We start from the raw sequence: 20,962 nt of genomic DNA, 5'->3' as shown, positions 1-20,962 counted from the left end.
CTCTCTAAATCTGATTTAGTGCTTTCAGAAGTTAGTTCCTTATTGACCAGTTATGTTGCCAACAACTAACAATGACTTGTGAAAACAGAAAACTCTAAGCCCCATGTTCTTTTATTCAGCCTTTGTTAGAAATTATACCTAGAGCCAGATGCCACAAGCCTCAGCCACTTAAAAAGGAACTACGGAAAGAATGGGAAGACAACTGACGTGGAGGGACTGAAAAGAAAACAGCTAGCTGTTATATTTTGTTAACTAGATAAGGAAAAGATCAACAAATAGAAAACTTATGTTTAATATATACTTACTTTGTATATTGCCATCATTAAATTTGTTTAGTCTGTTAACTAAGGATATAAAATACTATTCCTATAATATTAAAAAGTTTGCAGGTTTTAAATCTAAGGGCTGCTAAATTATAATTTAAAATCATGAAGATTTGTTACAAATATTTCCTATATTTGATATAGGAAATTTTGTTTGCTAAAATATTTTCAAGTCAAATTATTCTTGTCATTAGAAATGGATCTTACCCACTAAGCTTGTGATGACTTACTCACTATTTGTAATATCAGAAACTCTACTCAGCAGCTTCACATTTAAGAAAGAGTTTGCCTTAACTTGTTCCCTTTTAGGTCTTTTAAGCTAGCAGTGTGAACTTTAATAATGTACTTGTTATAACAAAACCAAATAAAACTTAGGAGTTATATGGAATTTATTAGTGAAATCAAAGGAAAATTTGGGGTATTATATGGAATTTATTAGTAGAATCATAATAAAAATGACAATAAAATTTTAACTGTATTCTACAAAGGCTGTGCCTTCTTAAGTACCTGTTGTCATTCAAAAGACAAATTAACCATAAAGCTACATGATGGGCATAGATAACTTCCTGAGCAGAAATGGTATATCTCAAAAATTATAAAACCTGAATGTACCTTTTTAAAAAAATGACAAAAATCAATCATTTAATTCATTGTCATATGTTGTGTAATATGGTTATCTATAAGCAGAGATACAAATAACCAACCAAATAAGATATAGCAACTAAATACAAATACAATGATATGACATAGAATGCAAAAAAAAAAAAAAACAATCAATTAAGGTGGCAAAATTTTGTTCTTTATTCTTTTCCAAAATCTATCCCCACTTTACTGTAATCACCTCCCCACCAATGTATTCATGGCAAAGAAAACAAAATTATTGTGGCAAGGGACATGCAATAAGAACACATATAGTGACAGCTGAAACAGGGTCAGACTTTACATGTGCAACAGCAGACCGACGATGGATAGAGTTTTTCCAAGAAGAAAGCAGCGAAAGCAAGGGCCCAGAGACTGAGCCCTGGTGGCAGAAGGACTTGATGGAAAAGGGAAGAAAGTGATGATGTCATAACAGCGCATAATAGCAAAATGACACATACGAGAAAAGCATAATGGAACCAGACAGGACAAAAATACAATTCTACACACAGACACACAACACAAGCAAGGCTAAACTCACAAATATTTTTGCAAAGGCCCTAGAATTCAGAATACTTTCTGTTATTACATAAATTCATGTTTTATTTTTAAGATGAAGGCCTTATGGAATTTATCTTAAACAGACTAGTCTTAGCCTATATTCCTAAGACTTGTAATTGAGAGGAGTCACATCTGGCTCTCAGCCATCCTGCTCAGAAATCCCTGGGCTTCCTCCTGGGCAATGTCATCTGGTATCACTTTCCAAGTTATCACTCAGGAGTAGACTTACCATCTAGCTTGCCTCGCCCATCCTCTAGGATAGTGGCTCTTCTGCTAGGACAGAGGCAATTTTGTCCTCCAGGGGACATTTGGTAGTGTCTGAAGACATTTTTAGTTGTCACAACTAAAGGAAGGGTGTCAGTCACCTGCTAAAAACCCTACCATGTATAAGATAGCCCCCACCAACAAATAATTATCTGGCCCCAGAAAGTGACTATTTTTTGAAATTTGAAAGCATGTAGAAATGAATGTTTGAATAACTACCAATATTTGTGGGGTGATTTTTAAAGGAATATGATGAATTATAACTAAGAGCGAGCACAATCTGTCATGTCACGTTGTGACTGTCCACTTGTCAGTCTTCCCCACCACAATGCAAGCCTTAAAAGACAGGGACCATGCCCTTAATTTCTAACCCCCTAAGCTTAACACAATGCCCAGAACATAGCAGGCTTTTATGTCTGTTGAACAAGCAAACATATATACACACATTTCTAAGGTGAAATGAGGTATGAGAAAACAACTCTAAGTTTATGTTACTGATAAAACAATCCAGTGGATAAACTAGCATTTTCTAAGATACAACTAGAAGGTATCTATCCTAAAAGAGAAGGAAAGGCTCACTAGACTTTTGATGATAAAGCATGTATGTAAAATTTATCTCATAAAGTAGAATTGCATGCAGCATGTGTGCATTTCAAAATGAAAATATCCATTCTCTGCAAACAAATAAATACACGCATGAATAATTAAAACATATAGAACTTTGGCCGGGCGCTGTGGCTCACGCCTGTAATCCTAGCTCTTGGGAGGCCGAGGCGGGCGGATTGCTCAAGGTCAGGAGTTCAAAACCAGCCTGAGCAAGAGCGAGACCCCGGGGCATGGTGGCGCATGCCTGTAGTCCCAGCTACCCGGGAGGCTGAGGCAGCAGGATCACTCGAGCCCAGGAGTCTGAGGTTGCTGTGAGCTAGGCTGACGCCACGGCACTCACTCTAGCCTGGGCAACAAAGTGAGACTCTGTCTCAAAAAAAAAAAAAAAATATAGAACTTCAAATACTGTGGGTGATTTGTAATTTTTCTCAACATTCTATCAAATGAGTATATGCCCTAGAATGACTGTAAGATTCAAACCTACTATTTCTTAAGTAGATCTCTTAGGTTTTTGCACTAAGTGTGAATCTAATTTTTAAAGAAATATATATACTTCTCCTATAATGTGGCCCCTAACATAAGCGACCCAAATTTAACGGAAGGAAAACCTATCCCTTCCAACACCAAAGGAAAAAATTGGCTCTGTTAGAGATCGACTTCAATATAGCATCTTCCTAAGGAATACTTAAGAGCAGTTTTCATTATAAGTGATTTTCAGTTATTTAGCTTGTATTTTAGCCTTAGAATCTCATCCTCAGTTAAGATATAATTCCACAGTATAAACAGGATACACTTAACCTACACTAGATCTAATTGGTGACTGAGCAGAGAAACAAAGCTAGAATTCTTCCAAATCTTTTTGAACAAACCTAATGTCAGAGTTAAGAAGCGTCTTGTGTATTTCATCAAATTTGACACTTATGAATAATGTCTATGCCAAAATACACACTCACTTATTTAAAGTACACATTTTTTATTTAAATAATCTTACTTGCTTTTACTTAGGACACTTAAATTAGTTTTCACTCCCCTAAAATGTAGGAAGGGAAAAAGCAAGGCAGTCTGAGGCTTTAAAATTGTATAACCAAGCATTTTACCATACCCTAAATCTGTTTAATCTTTTTCTTTCTTTCTTTTTTATTTTTTTTTTTAGACAAAGTCTTGCTCTGTCACCCAAGTTGGAGTGCAGTGGTGTGATCAGAGCTTACTGCAGCCTCAAATTCCTGGGAGCATGTAATCTGCCTGCCTCAGCCTGCCAAGTAGCTGGTACTACGGGGGTGTACCACCACACCCAGCCAATTTTTTTCACTTTGTTTTTGGAGACAAGGTCTCACTACATTGCCCAGTCTGCTCTTAAACTCCTGGCTTCAGGCAACCCTCCCGCCTCAACCTCCCAAAGTACTTGGGATTACAGACATGAGCCACCATGCCCAGCCTGTTTAGTTTTTACTGAGACTACAAAACACAGTGTGGCTATGTTTTATTAATTATGCCTACCTGAGATAATTATTATATTATTAATAAAATGTCATTTAAAGGCAAAAACTCAAATAGTGAATCCCTAAAATAAAAAATTCATTAACGATTCAACAATTTCACAATAGGTTCACTCAGTGAATTTTAAATTATGTTTCCTCTGTTGCCAGATGGGAACACAGTAACACAACTGTAGCTGACAGAAATAACACACATCCTTTGTCAGTATTGTTTTTTTTTCCTGTTGGAATATATATTTTTTTATTTTTTTTCTTCCTTTTATTTCATATTATGGGGATACAAATATTGTTAGGGTTACAAATATTGCCCCTGCCCCCCCTTCCCCCAGATGTGCCAGAGATTCAAGCGTGTCCAATCCCCCGGTGGTGCGCACCGCACACACTATGTGAGTACACACCCTTCTCCTTCTCCCCTTCCCGCCCGCCCACCACCCGATAAAAAAGTTTTTTTCTTTTTTATTTGTTTGGGGTTTTTTTGACATTTTGGTTACATTATCTTTGCCTCTCCCTAAGAAGGGTTAGAGTTATGCCCTTCCTCTCCAAAATGCTTGCCACGACCGTAAAATTGGGTCTCCCCCGCCCCGAATCCCTGATGTAACTATCACCATTTGAGAACCATAGTTTTAATCAGTCAGTACCAATTTGATGGCAAGTAGATGTGGGGCCCATTTTCCATGTCTTGTGTCGCCTCACTTTGGGTAACAAGCTTAAGCTTAATCCAGGATAGCATAAACAGTGCTAGCTCACTGTCATTTCTTAGAATTGAGTAATATTCTGTTGTGAGCATATACCACATTTTAATTATCCACTCATGAATTGACGGGCACTTAGGTTGTTTCCATGACCATGCAATAGTGAATTTTGCTACCATAAACATTCGGGGGCAGATGTCTTTGTAATAGAATGTCTTATGCTCTTTTGGGTAGATGCCCAACAATGCTATTGCTGGGTCGAATGGTATTTCTATTTCTAGCTGTTTGAGGTATCTCCAAATTCTTTTCCACAAAGGTTGCACTAATTTGCAGTCCCACCAGCAGTGTAAGAGTGCTCCTGTCTCTCTGCATCCTCGCCAACATTTGTTGTTTTGGGATTTCTCGATATAGGCCATTCTCACTGGGGTTAGTGGTATCTCATAGTGGTTTTTTTTGGTTTTTTTTTTTTTGAGACAGAGTCTCACTTTTGTTGCCCAGGCTAGAGTGAGTGCCATGGCGTCAGCCTAGATCACAGCAACCTCAAACTCCTGGGCTCAAGCGATCCTCCTGCCTCAGCCTCCCAAGTAGCTGGGACTACAGGCATGTGCCACCATGCCCGGCTAATTTTTTGTATATATATTTTTAGTTGGTCAATTAATTTCTTTCTATTTTTAGTAGAGACGGGGTCTCGCTCAGGATGGTTTCGAACTCCCAACCTCGAGCAATCCGCCCGCCTCGGCCTCCCAGAGTGCTAGGATTACAGGCGTGAGCCACCGCGCCCGGCCCTCATAGTGGTTTTGATTTGCATTTCTCTGATGCTTAGAGATGTTGAGCATTTTTTTTTTTTATATGTTTGCAGGCCATTATTCTGTCTTCTTTGGAGAAGTTTCTGTTAATTTCCGTCACCCATTTCTTGATGGGATTATTTGATTTTTTTTCTTGTTAATTCTTTTAAGTTCCAGATAGATTCTTGTTATTAGACCTTTATCAGAGGTGTAGAGAGCAAATATTTTTCTCTCACTATGTGGGTTATCTATTTGCTCTACTGATGGTTTCCTTGGCTGTGCAGAAACTCTTTAATTTGATCAGATCCCATTTGTTTATTTTTGATGCTGCAGTGATTGCCTTGGGGGTCCTCCTCAAAAATTCTTTTCGTAGGCCAATGTCTTACAGGGTTTTCCCAACATCATCTTCTAGGATTCCAAGGTTTCATGCCTTAAGTTTAAGTCTGTTATCCATCTTGAGTGAATTTTTGTGAGAGGTGAGAGGTAGGGATCCTGATTTGCTCTTCTGCATGTAGCTAACCAGTTTTCCCAGCACCATTTATTGAAGAGAGATTCTTTTCCCAATTGTATATTTTTTCAGCTTTATCAAAGATTAGATTACCATATACTGATGGTTTCATCTCTGGTATCTCAAATCTATTTCAGATATCCATGCTTCTGTTCTTGTGCCAGTACCAGGCTAATTTAACTATTATTGCTTTACAGTACATCTTGAAGTCAGGAAGACTGATGCCTCCCAGTATGTTCCCTTTATTTAAGATTGCTTTGGCTATACGAGGTTTTTTTCTGGTTCCATACAAAGTGAAGAATTATTTTTGCTAGATCTGTAAAGAATGCTGATGGTATTTTGATGGGGACTGCATTGATTCTATAGATCACTTTAAGTAATATTGACATTTTAACTATATTGATTCTACCAATCCATAAACAAGGTAGATTTTTCCATCTGTTTAAATCTTCTGCAATTTCTTTTATTAGTGATTCGTAGTACATTGTATAAATCTTTTGTATCTTTCATTAAGCATACTCCTAGATATTTAATTTTCTTTGGGGCTATAGTAAAGGGTATTGCGTTTTTGTTTTGAGTTTCTGCTTGATGGTTCTTGGCATATATAAATGCTTCTGATTTGTGTATATTGATTTTATAACCTGAAACTTTACCAAATTCAGTTATCAAGTCTAGGAGTCTCTTGGAAGAGTCCATGGGGTTTTCTAGGTATAATATCATGTCATCGGCAAAGAGCGAGAGTTTGATTTCATCTGCCCCCACTTGAATACCCTTAATACCCCTCCCCTGCCTGATTGCTATCACTAGGACTTCAAGCACTGTGTTGAATAGGAGAGGAGACAGTGGGCATCCTTGTCTAGTTCCGGATCGAAGGGGGAAAGATTTCAATTATTCCCCATTTGGAATGATATTAGAAGTGGGTGTGTCATAGATGGATTTGATAAATTTAAGGTATGAGGCGTCTATGCCTATTTCGTTAAGAGTTTTTATCATAAAGGTGTGTTGGACTTTGTCAAATGCTTTTTCTGCATCTATTGACAGAATCCATATGGTTTTTGTTCTTGATTTTATTTATGAAGTGAATTGCATTTATAGACTTGAGTATGTTGAACCATCCTTGCATCTCTGGAATAAAGCCCACCTGGTCATGGTGAATTTTTTTTTTTTTTTTGATGTGCCGCTGAATTCTATTCACTAAAATTTTATTTAGGATTTTTACATCTGTATTCATCAGGGATATTGGTCTGTAATTTTCTTTTTTTGTTGTATCCTTTCCTGGCTTTGGTATCAAGGTGATATTGGCTTCATAGAATGAGTTAGGAAGGATACCATCCTTCTCGATGGTGTGGAATAGTTTCTGTAGTATAGGTATGAGTTCATCTTCGTATGTTTGGTAGAACTCTGAAGTATAGCCATCTGCCCTGGGACTTTTCCATTTGGGGAGGTTTTTAATTACTGCTTCAATTTCTGGGCTTGAGATTGGTCTGTTCAGGAATTCTGTTCCCTCCTGGGTGAACTTAGAAAGGTTGTATGAATCCAGGAATTTGTCCATTTCGTCTTCGTTCTGTAGTTTTGGGGCATATAGTTTTTTATAATAGTCAAATATAATGTTTTGTATTTCTTTGGTATCTGTTATGATCTCTCCTTTTTCATTTGTTATTCAGTTTATTAGAGTCCTTTCCCTTTGGGTCCTTGTCAATCTAGCAAGAGGGCCATCGATTTTGTTTATGTTTTCAAAAAACCAGCTTCTGGTTTTGCTGATTTTTAGTATAGTTCTCTTGTTCTCCATTTCATTCAGTTCTGCTTTGATCTTTGTTATTTCTTTTCTTCTATTAGGATTAGAAATTGTTTGCTCTTCTTTTTCCAATTCCTTGAGCTTATTCATTAGGTTGTCAGTATCTAAGCTTTCTGATTTTTGGATGTGAGCGTTAATTGCTATTAGTTTTCCTCAGGTAAGCTTTTGCTGTATCCCACAGGTTTTGGTAAGAGGTATCACTGTTATCATTTTGTTCGAAGAAATTCTCAACTTCCCTCTGAATTTCTTCCTTTACCCAATAATTTTTCAATAATAGATTGTTTAATTTCCATGATTTTGTGAGGGGTTGAGTGTTTCTATAGGAATTGAACTGTAATTTTATACCGTTATGGTCAGAAAAGATACAAGGTATAATTTCTATTTTCTTGAATTTTTTGAGATCTGATTTGCGGCCTAGGATATGATCAATTTTGGAGTAGGATCCATGGGCTGCTGAGAAGAATGTAAATTCAAGTTTATTTGGATGAAATGCTCTATAGAGATCTGTCAGACCTTTTTGATCAAGGGCTTTGTTCAGGTCCATTATTTCTTTGCTTATTTTCTATTTGGAGGATCTATCCACATCATTAAATGGAGTGTTGAAGTCTCCTGCTACTATGGTAGTGTTGTGTAACAAGGTGTTTAGATTAGACAAGGTTCGCTTTAAGTAATTGGGTGCTCCTGTATTGGGTGCATAGATATTAAGAATTGTTAAATCTTCTTATTAGATCTTCTCTTTCACCATTATATAATGGCCATCTTTATTCTTTTTTACTTTTACTATTTTAAAGCTTATATTATCTGCAAATAGTATAGCTACTCCAGCTTTCTTTTGACTCCCGTTTGACTGGATGATAGTTTTCCATCCCTTGATCTTCAGCCAGCAGGCATCTTTGTGGGTTAGATGTGTTTCCTGTAGACAGCAGATGCTAGGCTTGTGAATTTTTATCCATTCAGCCAGTCTATGTCTCTTCAGAGGACAATTTAAGCCATTTACATTTATTGAAATAACTGAAATTGGAGGAAGACTACCATTCATATTGTTAGGTGGAGACTTCTTGCTTTGTTTTACTCCTTGAGCCATCATTTAGTTCGAGATCTAAACTTTAATTTCTTGACGATTTTACTTTGAGGAGTGTCTACTGCCCTATTATGTTAGAAATGCAGGTCTGAGAACAACCTGTAGGGATGGTCTGGTCTTTGCAAATTCCTTCAGTGATTGTTTGTCTAAGAAGGTTCTCCCTCATAGATGAAACTTAATTTTGCCAGATAAAGAATTCTAAGTTTTGCTTTGTTCTGATTTAGAAGACTAAGGATAGGCGCCCAATCCCTCCTGGCTTGTAAGGTTTCAGATGAGAAGTCTGCTGTTAGTCTGATAGGCTTACCTTTATAGGTCATTTGCTGCTTTCGTCTCACTGCACGGAGAATTGTTTCTTTCATGTTTACTTTGGTCAGCCTAAAATCCACATGGCAAGGTGACTGCCTTTTCACATTGAGTCTCCTAGGATTTCTGTGTGCTTCTTGTATTTGGATATCAAGATTTCTGGCCAGGCCTGGCATATTTTCCTCCAGTATTCTGTGAAATAAGTTTTCCAGCCCTTGTGAATGTTCTTCTTCCCCCTTCCGGAATCCCAATCAATCTGAGATTCGTTTTTTAACATAATCCCACACTTCCTGTAAATTTTGGTCTTGTCTCTCGTTTTTGTGTTCCCTTTCTTCCTCTGATTTGTTTAGAGCATAGGCATAATCTTCAAGTTCTGAGATTCTTTCTTTTGCATGGTCCATCCTGTTCTTTAGGCTTTCCACTGAATTATGGAGATCCTTGATAGTTTCCTTCATTGCCAGAATTTCTGTTTGGTTTTTCTTGATAGTCTCAATTTCTTTGGAGAATCTTTCATTCATTTCCTGTATTGTTCTTGTGGTTTCTCTATGTTGTGATTCTATTTTCTCTTCAATTCCATTTAGTTTTATAGCAATCCATATTTGGAAATCTTCCTTTGTCAGTTTACTCATATCATGTAAGTTGGTGTTAGATGATGGAGAATGAGTATTTTGCTTTGGAGGTGACTTTTCTCTCTGCTCCTTCATGTTTCCTGTAAACTTTCGCTGGCTCTTTCTTATCTGGATGCTTTATTGAGGATCAGAGATGCAGGGATTGGATTATGAGCTAAAATCTGTAATTCCGGAGGGACGATCCTTGGCAGATCTGGCAATATGTGCTGTAGACCTCTACTAACTTAGAGGAGTCTGAGCCTGTTGGGTTATCTTTGACCTGTTGTCTTCCTATATAGTTGGGGAGAGATAAGCAATAGGTATCAGCAAGCTTAAGAGATTATACTTCAGAGGATGCTTGATCTGTGGCTATAGGGGAGCTGCTAAAAAGTTATTCAGAGGTCATTTGCTGCATGTGTGTGGCAGCTCCTGGTGGAAAGTGTCTTTTGGTGCAATTGTAAGGGATTCTCGTTGAGATTCTCATTCTCAGAACACAAGTCTATAATTTGGCAACTGCCTGGATAAGCCCTTGTATTCTGCTTTTAATAGATGATCCAAACCAACTCGCTGTAGTAGGGCATCAACTCTTTTTACTCCATCCCTCCAAGGATGGAGTTTATCTGGATGGTGTGAAGTAAAAGTCTCAGGGCTGTTGAGGAGGCCTTGCCCAGGGGCGCTGAGGGACACAGAACAGAGAGCGACCTGCCTGGCAACTCTGCTCCTGCATATGAGGGGTCAGGCCCTACCTACGGAATACCAGTGGCCTGGTCACAAACAAGGACCTTCTGCAACCCAGGTGGGCCTTAGCCCTAAAAGTGGACTCCCTCACTACTGCATGTTTCCAGGGCTGGGGGCTGATCCTTTGGCTGAAGACCCTGCCTTTCAAGTCGCCTCTAGGATATGGGTTCGTGTCTCAGCTTGGGTATCGGTCTAGAGAGACTGTTACTAAACCCTTTCAGGGGAGGGGTCTGGGCCTTTGGCGAAAAACAGGCCCGCAATGGATACTAAGCAATAGGAGATAGAAGTCCAGCCTCTGGTTTCAGCTTGAATGGTTTGTTTCACTACTCCACCGGGGGTGGAGTCTGTAGTTTTGGAGAGAAGCACTTAGCTCAAAACCCCAGAACGTGCTGGGGGTACAGCTGTCCCACGTGAGAGTTGGAAGATTGCTCTCTTTCCTATTTCCACCCTGTTAGGGTGGGTTCTATTCGTTGGAGCAAAGCAGAGACAGTTGGGTGAGATGGGGAACTGCCTGATGGCGGACACCACCGAGGGAGCAATCTCTCTCCCTCTTCCCTCCCCTCCCAGGTGGGACTTGAGACACTGGGATCTGCCAGGAGGCTTCACCAAGGAGCGAGCTCCTTCCCTCTTCTACTCCCTCACCAGCAGGGCTTGAGCTGCCAGGGACCACTGAGAAGCTCCACTGAGGGGTGAAAACTATCCCTTTTCCGTGTGTCACCAGTGGAGCTTTAGCCGCTGCAGACCCCTGGGGAGGATCCACAGAGGATGGCGCTCACCCCCCTTCTGTCCCTTCACCGGCAGAGCTCAAGCGGCTGGGGTCCACGGACAAGTTCCACCGAGGGGTGAAAACTTTTCGTGTGTCCCCGGCAGCAGCACATGGGCCACTGGAGACCCCTGGGGAGGGTCAGCGGAGGATGGCACTCAACCCCTCTTCCGCTCCCTCCCTCACAGCGCTTGGGCTGCCCAAGTCCAGTGGACAACTCAGTCAAAGGAGCGATCTGTCTCACTTTTCTGTCCCTTCACAAGCGAGGCATAAGCCGCTGGTGTTTATAGATCTCCCAGCAAAGGCAACCTTGCACCGTGCCCTGGAGATTTCAAATTACTTTCCGCTCCTGCCTCCTCTCCAACCTGCCTGCCCGACTGTGTTACCTCTTCACGCTGTCTTCAGGCACTTCCCTGCTTGAGTGGGTGTGGAGGTTGGTGAAGAAGAAGTCATCTCCCTGTGGGAAGGATCACACAGCCCTGTTTGGCTGGCCGCTGAGCATGTCCACCTTGCACTCCAATCCCTGCTATACCACTTGAATTCTCGGAACTTCACAGCAAATCCACTGAGTCACTTTCCTCCTTTTCCCAGCACTGCTGCCCCTCAAAGTTTCCCTGCAATTCCGTGAAGCTGGTCCTGTGGGAGAACTATCCACTCGAGTGATTCAGGCCACCTTCTTCACCTCCCACTCTAAGAGCAGAGAGTCAGGAGGTCATCCCTAGTCCATTTTTTTGTCAGTATTAGTTTTAATCATGAGTTCCAAATTATGTAAGATGTTCTAGAGAGAAAACTGTAAATAAAATGCAACCATCCTATACTAATGACTATGTGCTGGGGGCATTCGTTCAACCTCTTTAAATGTAAGGGCAATTCTCATTTTCTTTAAGGTGCATACACACCTGCCTGTCTACACGGTGCCTTGATTACCCCACTGTTCTGTCTACTTGCTGTATCTGTACATCCCACAACCTTCAGTCTGTAAGTACCAGTAATTATCACATAAGTAGCCATTACTCAGCTTTCTTCATATACCTTTTTTATTACTTATTAATCTTTAATTGCTTCTCCATCCCTTTTCTTTCATTTTCTTCACTCAATTTCAAATAAAAGTTGAGCCGTAAGTAGGAAGAAAGAAATAATGCATAGTCCTCTAGAAATGCATGAACACAAACAAAAAAGCACCACATGCTTTTACCTCAGGTGGAAAAGGAGAAAGACATAATTACCAATCTACTTTAAGATAAGTCAAACCAAAATTTCAACCTTTTAATATGAAAGTATATCACAGGTTATTTCCACTGCACTGGCTGAAGAGGGGGCAAATTAAAGGATTAGTAAAGCAAAACAAAAGAAATGTTCTAGGAATGTTCACATTCATTCTCAATTCATGGGGATTTTTAGGATGCCATATCAGAGTAGCTGAGGACTAACATGTTCTGTGGCACTCATGGTTCAGAGCAATGTCACATGGCTTCATTATAGAGGTAGATGACTAAAATTTGCTTAAATTTTATAAATGGATTTCTCTTTCATCAAACATAAGATCCACAGGTTCTGTGTTATTTTAAAGAAACTCAGTAATTATAAGAAAATATTAGTTAAGGTAGAATACGAAGTAGACCAAATGCATTTAGAATAATTTCACTTTAAATTTTATTCGAGCATTAATGCTTCAAACTCAACTACCAAAAATTTTTACAAACATCCAGAGTATGGACTCTGGCGCCAAAATGCCAAAGTTCTAAACTCAGATCTATCATTTAAGTAGTGCAAGACCCTGAGTAAGTCACTTAACTGTTTTATACCTCATTCTCTCATCTATGACGGGAAGCGGAGAAGAGCAGAGCTATCACAGAGCTAAGGGGATAACACATACATAACCCTTTGCACTTAGAACATTACCTGATACATACGAAACATTAAAAAATGTTAGCTATTGCATGTCACAAATTATCATTTTAGTATTCGTATTATAAACTGAGGAGCAATAATAGTAAGCACTCAAAATATATTCAAAAACCTTCACAATCCCACAAGCAATGATGACATTTCTTTTTCTAAAAGCTGGCTAACATAATACATAGACATTGACACATAAGTCACATTGACTAGTATCTAAGAGTCAGATCACAATTTAAGGTGGGGCTTGCCACATTACTGCTTATTTTCTAACTAAATATCTGAAATAGCACATTCACAAACATGGAAAAGCTTTAATATCCTGAAAATGAATCAAGAAATGTATCTGTTCTATAATGCCCAAGTAATAAGCCACCCTTCAGTTCACTGGATAAAACAGAATCCACTGATTTTAAAAATATAAATAACTAGACTGTTTTAATTAGTACTCTTTTTCTTTTATGAGTCAATTTTATTTATTGTTATTTGCACACTATAGCTGTAACTAGAAGCACTTTTAAAATTACTTCCTGAAATCTAAGAACAATGCCATCCACATAATTTAAATGTATAAATCCTTCAAAGAGAAGAAATACTTACCCAACTTGTGCTACTTCCTTGAGTTTTGGTAAAAAGTAAAGATGAACCCTGCAACACTGCCCAAGAAGATAACCAGTTCTTTCTGTAATTATAAAGATGTCTGATTAAAGCTCTATTATCTAGTTCTTCTAACCAAATTTTAAAAATTAGCTGTTATCAATGTTATCTACAATTTACAGTCATTATTGACATTCTAATTGTCTTTATTGGGAGATATGACACTAACGGAATTTATATTTTATGGTTCCAACCTGATCATGAAGGCCCCCAAGACAAATGGAGTTAATCAGAGACACATTATCAGAATTATGAATGATATACCTAATAATGTTCACATGGTACTAATATAGCACATGTGATCAAGGACACTAATGTATTTTAAAGTCACAAATGAACACTGTATGTGGCAAGAATTCTTATCACAATTAAAAATTAGACAAACATGCTTACCTTACTCACTTAATTCTTTACAGATACAGACCCTTTTATTTTTCTTGGTTATCTCCCTTCCCCTAACAGGACTGCACTAGACAGGCAATAGACACTAGGTACATTATAAGTATATAATAAATTATATTCTGATTAACTACTGAGGTTACTAAGATGAGGCTTTAAAAATAACTTCCTAAATTACAAAAGCAACACAAACACAGTATGTAAAAACTCTGAACATAGAAACATGTAAAGGAAAAGGACTCCCATTTCTTTTTCCTTCAATCCACACTCCAGAGGTAACCAATGTTGAGTTTGGTGTGATATGTAACTTTTAAAGAAATTGTCCACTTATCTACTGTCCTATCTCTAGATACATAGCACATCAAATATGTCATTATCAATGTTCCTGTTAGAAACTTTAAAGCTCATTAATGTTATACCTTGGCCAGATTCCACTCATTTATTTTTGTATTGATATTATTTCAAAATACTATGAGGGTGCTGTTTTGGCTACATGAATTGCCTTTGTACAGTTCAAGTCAAAGTTATAAGTGTGCCCATCACCAAATTGTGTGTATTGTACCCGTTAGTGTGATTTTACCCCTCTCCACTTACCCTTTCCCACCTGCTTGATTTCTGTTGAGTTTTACTTCCATATGTGCACATGATTATTGATTGATTAGTTCCCATTTAATAGTGAGTACATGTGGTGTTTGTTTTTTCCCATTTTTGCAATGCTTCACTTAAGAGAATGGTCACCAGTTCCATCCAGGTTGTTACAAAAGGTTTTAGAGTTCACTTTGTTATGGCTGAGTAGTGTGTGTGTATGTATGTATGTATGTGTATATATACATATATATACATATATACACATATATATAATATCACATTTTATTAATCCACTCATGAGTTGATGGACACTTAGGTTGATTGCTGGCATGAATGAGGAGAGAAAGGAACACTTATACACTGTTGGTGAGACTCCAAACTAGTACAACCTCTAAAGAAAGTAGTATGGAGATACTTCAAAGAACTAAAAGTAGACCTATCATTTGATCCAATGATCCACTATTGGGTATTTACCCAAAGGAAAAAGAGTCATTTTATTGAAAAGACATGCTCTCGAATGCTTATTGCTGCACAATTCACATATCACAAAGATCTGGAATCAACCTAAGTGTCCATCAGTTCATTACCTTTATTTAATTAATTAATTAATTTATTTATTTATTTATTTCAGCATATTATGGGGGTACAAATTTTAAGGTTTCAATAAATGCCCTTTGCCCCCTCCCCTCACAAGTCTGAGTTTCCAGCATGACCATCCCCCAGATGGTGCACATCTCATTCATTATGTATGTATATACCCACCCCCTTCCCACCTGCCCAATACCCTATTACTGTAGTACTTATGTGTCCACTTAGGTGCTGCTCAGTTAATACCAGTTTGCTGGTGAGTATATGTGGTGCTTGTTTTTCCATTCTTGGGATACTTCACTTAGTAGTATGGGTTCCAGCTCTAACCAGGAAAATATAAGATGTGCTATATCACCGATGTTTGTTAGAGCTGAATAGTACTCCATTTGTGGAAAGCAATATGTAGATACCTTAAAGCGATACAAGTGGATCTACCATTTGATCCAGCAATCCCATTACTGGGCATCTACCCAAAAGATCCAATGACACTCTACAAAAAAGACACCTGCACTCGAATGTTTATGGCAGCACAATTCATAATTGCAAGGCTGTAGAAACAGCCCAAGTGCCCATCAAGCCAAGAATGGATTAATAAAATAAAATGTGGTATATGTATACCTTTAATTTTATACTTGAGATTTTTGCCTAAATGTTTCTCTCTCATTGGAGCTGTAAATTATTTGAAGACAGAAATAGATTTCATTTACTTTTGTATCTACCTCAGGCCTAGCAAACTACTTTTCAAACACCAGATATAGGATCCTTTTGTTTGCAAAAAGGAAAATAAATTAAAATTACCTTATTAAGGGGACTCAGTTGCCAGGAGGCTAAAATAAATGTCAAATCTCTCTACTGCAGGAATTAATCAAGGCTCTCCTTCTAACCAAACATATGGCCTATTTTGTGAAAACTCTACAGTCACTCAAAAGGAGATTTATTTTCTGTTTTCAGAATGTAGAATTTAATACCTATCAACAATTAGGCCTGCCTTATTATTTTATTACTTTTCATATCTACTTGAACTTCATAGAGTAAGAGAAGTGAAATAAAGTTAACTACCACTACATTTTTATTTTTCCATTTATTTCTCATAGCTTTTGTTTATGCTTGTTAATGCTACTTTATTTGGTGAATAGCTATTCCTAATGATTAGATCTTCATTGTGAATATATCCACAACACCTTATCTTTTTAAAGTACCCAACCTTTGAGATGTTTAATGTTTTCACCCACTGAACTTTGTCTACTATTAAGATTCCTATTCCTGTTTTGTTTTTTATACCTTTGACATTCCTTATTGCATTTTTTAAAAAGTTTTCTAAATAACTTTTAGGTGTTTCTTTTGCAAATAATATTTAGTTGATTTTTACTTTATGCTTCAATCTGAGCACCTTTTTCTTTCAATAGATGAGTACAATCCATTTACATTTACTGATATTGATATTATAGGTATGTTTGGTATTTATTCTGTCATCATTTTGGCTTATTTTTATTTTATTTTACTATTTTATGTGGATCTTTTCAGATACTTTGGAAGTATTCATTTTTATTTGTAATTTATTTTATATTCTTAGTCTTCTATTTCTTATCTATTGACTCCCTACTATGAAAAATGCTTATAATTAGCATATGTCCATTTAAATAAACTTTTTAAGCTTTAATGTTCAAAATGAGAAAAACTGTAGAGCTAGTAAATGTATATCTGAGAATATTTAAATACTGAAATAATGATCATTGTCTCAAAGACGGAAGCACTTGTGAGACTTAGCTGTAAGGTGAATTAGTCACATTTTTTTCTTCATAGAACCCAATTTTCTTCCTGAAAAAAATGACTGAGGGACACACTATGGTTATTTAGACATGATGAGTATTTAGCAGGCAGACACTATCTCAAAAATAAATGAAGTGAGCCTGTTACCTCAAGAAAACAAATGATAGTATTTGTTGACAATAAAAAATTAGAGTTTGCAATGACATGAATCTCAAGGACATTATGCTAAACAAAATAAAGCAGTCACAAAATCATACAAATACTATATCATTTCACTCATACAAAGTATCTAAAATAATGAAAATCATAGAAACAGAAAGTAGAAAGGTGCTTACCAAGAACTGGGGGCTGGAGGAAGGGTGAATGTGTTTAGTGGGTATAGAGTTTCAGTGTTAAAAGACAAAAAAAGTCCCATAGATCTGTTGCACAATGTGAACACACTTACCACTACTGAGCTGTACATTTAAAAATGGTTCAGATGGCAAACAATGTTATGTGTTTTTTACCACAATAAAAAAAGCTTTCAAAAATAAAGTAAGATTTTAGAAAACCTGGCGTCTGCTACTACTATTGAGTCAAGATACTATGAAATTAAGTATGTGATGCAACACATGCCGATGGCTTTTAACATAACTGAGTACGAACAAATCATTGATGGTTTTTTAGGGTCTTCACTGCAAACGACCTTTAACAAACTGCCATTTGTAGAGTTCTGAAGCAGCAGAAAAATGTGCACAATTATCTGAAAAGGCTATTAAAACATTCCTCCCTTTTCCAATTTTAGCTGTGTAAGAGAGGATTTTTTTTCATATAATTCAACCAAAATATTATGTTAAAACAGACTGACCACAAGCAGAGATGAGAATTCAACTGTTTTCCATTAAACCAAATACTAAAGATTTGTATAAATATAAAACAATGCCTCTCTTCTTGTGGAAATCTTTTTGTCTTAGAAAATATAGGGCTTTTTCTTCATAAAAATATCATTCATGTTAAATTTGTAATAGGTTATTTTTAAAAGAATAAATATTCTTAAAATTTCTCAATTTTAATTTCTCACAGTAAGTATCTATAACCTAGCTCTTTGGAATACTCAATAATTTTTAAGAGTTTAAAGGGGTCATCAGACCAAAAACTTTAAGAACCACTAATATACAAGAAATTTTTTGGGCCGGGTGCAGTGGCTCACGCCTGTAATCTTAGCACTCTGGAAGACCGAGGTGGGCGGATTGCTAAAGGTCAGGAGTTCAAAACCAGCCTGAGCAAGAGCAAGACCCGGTCTCTACTATATATAGAAAGAAATTAATTGGCCAACTAATATATATAGAAAAAATTAGCCGGGCATGGTAGCGCATGCCTGTAATCCCAGCTACTTGGGAGGCTGAGGCAGGAGGATTGCTTGAGCCCAGGAGTTTGAGGTTGCTGTGAGCTAGGCTGACGCCATGGCACTCACTCTAGCCTGGGCAACAAAGCGAGACTCTGTCTCAAAAAAAAAAAAAAAGAAAATTTTATTTTGCTCAACTCTATATAAATAAATTTGATCAAATGGATGATTTCCTTAGGAAAACATAAATTATAAAAAGTATTCCAAAAGAAGTAGATAATCTAAAAGACTAATTATCACAGGAAAAACAACAATAAAAACAGAGAAGGTGTTTTTATTTAGAGCTATCTGCACTACATATGCCCAAAATGGAGAAAGAAAAAAATAAAGACCCAATTCACAAGTGAATTCTACCAATGAACAGTTTAAGGAATACATAACTGTAGTATTTGTAAAGCTACTTCAAAACACTTAAAAGAAAAATTTCCAAATACCCAAATCTGTTCAAGTAAAGCAAACCTAAAAATCCCAACTACATGTAAATTTAAACCTCTTAAACAATAGATGGATCTCATTTTGACTATAAAATCACAACATTTTAGGAGTTTTTAAAACCTGGGGTTAATGCAACTTGTCTTACAGAGAATTAATTCTCCAATTCAGCAGGTTACACATTAGCCAAAAAAATCCAACAATCTAATAGAAAAACAGGCAAAGGTATAAACAATAAAGAAATACAAACGGTGGCCAGGTGCGTTAGCTCACGCCTATACTCCTAGGCCAAGGTGGGCAGATAGCTCAAGGTCAGGAGTTCAAAACCAGCCTGAGCAGGAGAGAGACCCCTGTCTCTACTAAAAATAGAAAGAAATTAATTGGCCAACTAAAAATATATAGAAAAAATTAGCCGGGCATGGTAGCACATGCCTGTAGTCCCAGCTACTCGGGAAGCTGAGGCAGGAGGATTGCTTGAGCCCAGGAGTTTGAGGTTGCTGTGAGCTAGGCTGACACCATGGTACTCTAGCCTGGGCAACAGAGTAAGACTCTGTCTCAAAAAAAAAAAAAAAAAGAAAAAGAAAAAAAGAAAAAAAAAGAAAGAAACACAAATGGCTTATATACTGTACCCTACTGAAAAAGGAAGGCAAATAAAAATACCGTTTTCTCTCTAATCTCTATTGGCAAAGACCAAAGATTTGACAACATATTAAACTGGCAAAAGGTGTAGAGAAATGCACTGCTGCCACAGGCAGGAACTGACTCAATACCTTCAAGCACAATTTGGAACACTATCAAAATGACCTTGCATGAGGCCTACCTAGCAATTCCACTTTTGTCAAATTTATTCCACAGGTATATTTACATATCTGTAAAATGAACTGTGCAAAATGCTAAGTGAATATCAATTATAATAACAAAAATTGTAAATATCCTAAATGTCCACCAATACACAGGCATAAATACTTGCAAATAAATAATGGTTAAGTAAACTGTAATACAGCCAGACAATGCAGTAGTTTAAAACAATGTGGCAGCTATATGTACAATGAAATGGAGCCATCTCCGAGATAAACGGTGAAAATATTGTATTTAAAAAATGAATCCCATGGCTGGGCACGGTGGCTCACGCCTGTAATCCTAGCACTCTGGGAGGCCGAGGCGGGAGGATTGCTCTGCTCGAGGTCAGGAGTTCGAAACCAGCCTGAGCTAGAGCGAAACCCCGTCTCTACTATAAATAGAAAGAAATTAATTGGCCAACCAATACATATAGAAAAAATTAGCCAGACATGGTGGCACATGCCTGTAGTCCCAGCTACCTGGGAGGCTGAGGCAGCAGGATCGCTTGAGCCCAGGAATTTGAGGTTGCTGTGAGCTAGGCTGACGCCATGGCACTCACTCTAGCCTGGGCAACAAAGCACTCTGTCTCAAAAAAAAAAAAAAAAAAAAAATGAATCCCTGTACATATATATATATCTCCTATCTCTGGAAGAAAGCATTGGAACTCATGAGACTTAACACTGGTTGCCTTTGAGGAGGGGAACTGATACCTGGAGGACTGCTTTTCACTCAATACTTAGTGTGACTTTTGTTTTTTACCATGTGCATTTATTGCTTACTGAAAAAAAAATTAAAAGAAAGCTAATGCTTCTTCAGAACCTTCTCCCTTACTACCTCTGAATTTAATATTACTTAGGAAATATGTCAAGACAAAGGAAAATTCATAAATTTCATCACAATCTTACATTATCACATCAGAAAATAAACGATTAGAAATTAATTGTTCCTGCTAGAATATAGTTATATTGATACTTTTTAATTTATTTCAATCAGATAAATCATGTAAGAACATTAATGATTTGTGTACTTACCGAACCTTCTTCCCATTTTCAGTAATTTTTGTTACATTTAATAATCCATATTTCTCTTGACCCTATGGAAAAAAGTAATACTGTTTATATATCATTCATATAAGACTAAGTTCTTACATATGACTGAACCAAAATGGTCTGGTACTCTAAAAGTTAGCCTGAAAAAAAAAAAGATTAGTCAGTATATAACAGGCTTAGTTCTAGAATACATT

General features: G+C 37.3%; 1 protein-coding gene across 2 annotated transcripts in view; it reads right to left on the bottom strand.

Annotated features, from left to right (window-relative positions):
- The window catches only part of ARHGAP12 (Rho GTPase activating protein 12), a 134,830-nt gene that overhangs the window by 37,579 nt on the left and 76,289 nt on the right, over positions 1-20,962 (bottom strand). For both annotated transcript variants that reach the window (XM_075997466.1, XM_075997467.1), the window contains 2 exons: positions 20,751-20,812; positions 13,662-13,743 (listed from right to left, as the gene is read on the bottom strand). In XM_075997466.1, coding sequence (XP_075853581.1) covers positions 13,662-13,743; positions 20,751-20,812 — 144 coding nt within the window. The remainder of the gene's footprint in view (positions 1-13,661; positions 13,744-20,750; positions 20,813-20,962) is intronic.

Source organism: Microcebus murinus, chromosome 25 (genome assembly GCF_040939455.1).
Source record: "Microcebus murinus isolate Inina chromosome 25, M.murinus_Inina_mat1.0, whole genome shotgun sequence".
In the NCBI taxonomy this organism is placed as follows: domain Eukaryota; kingdom Metazoa; phylum Chordata; class Mammalia; order Primates; family Cheirogaleidae; genus Microcebus; species Microcebus murinus.
This window is presented reverse-complemented; position numbering and strand designations above follow the sequence as displayed.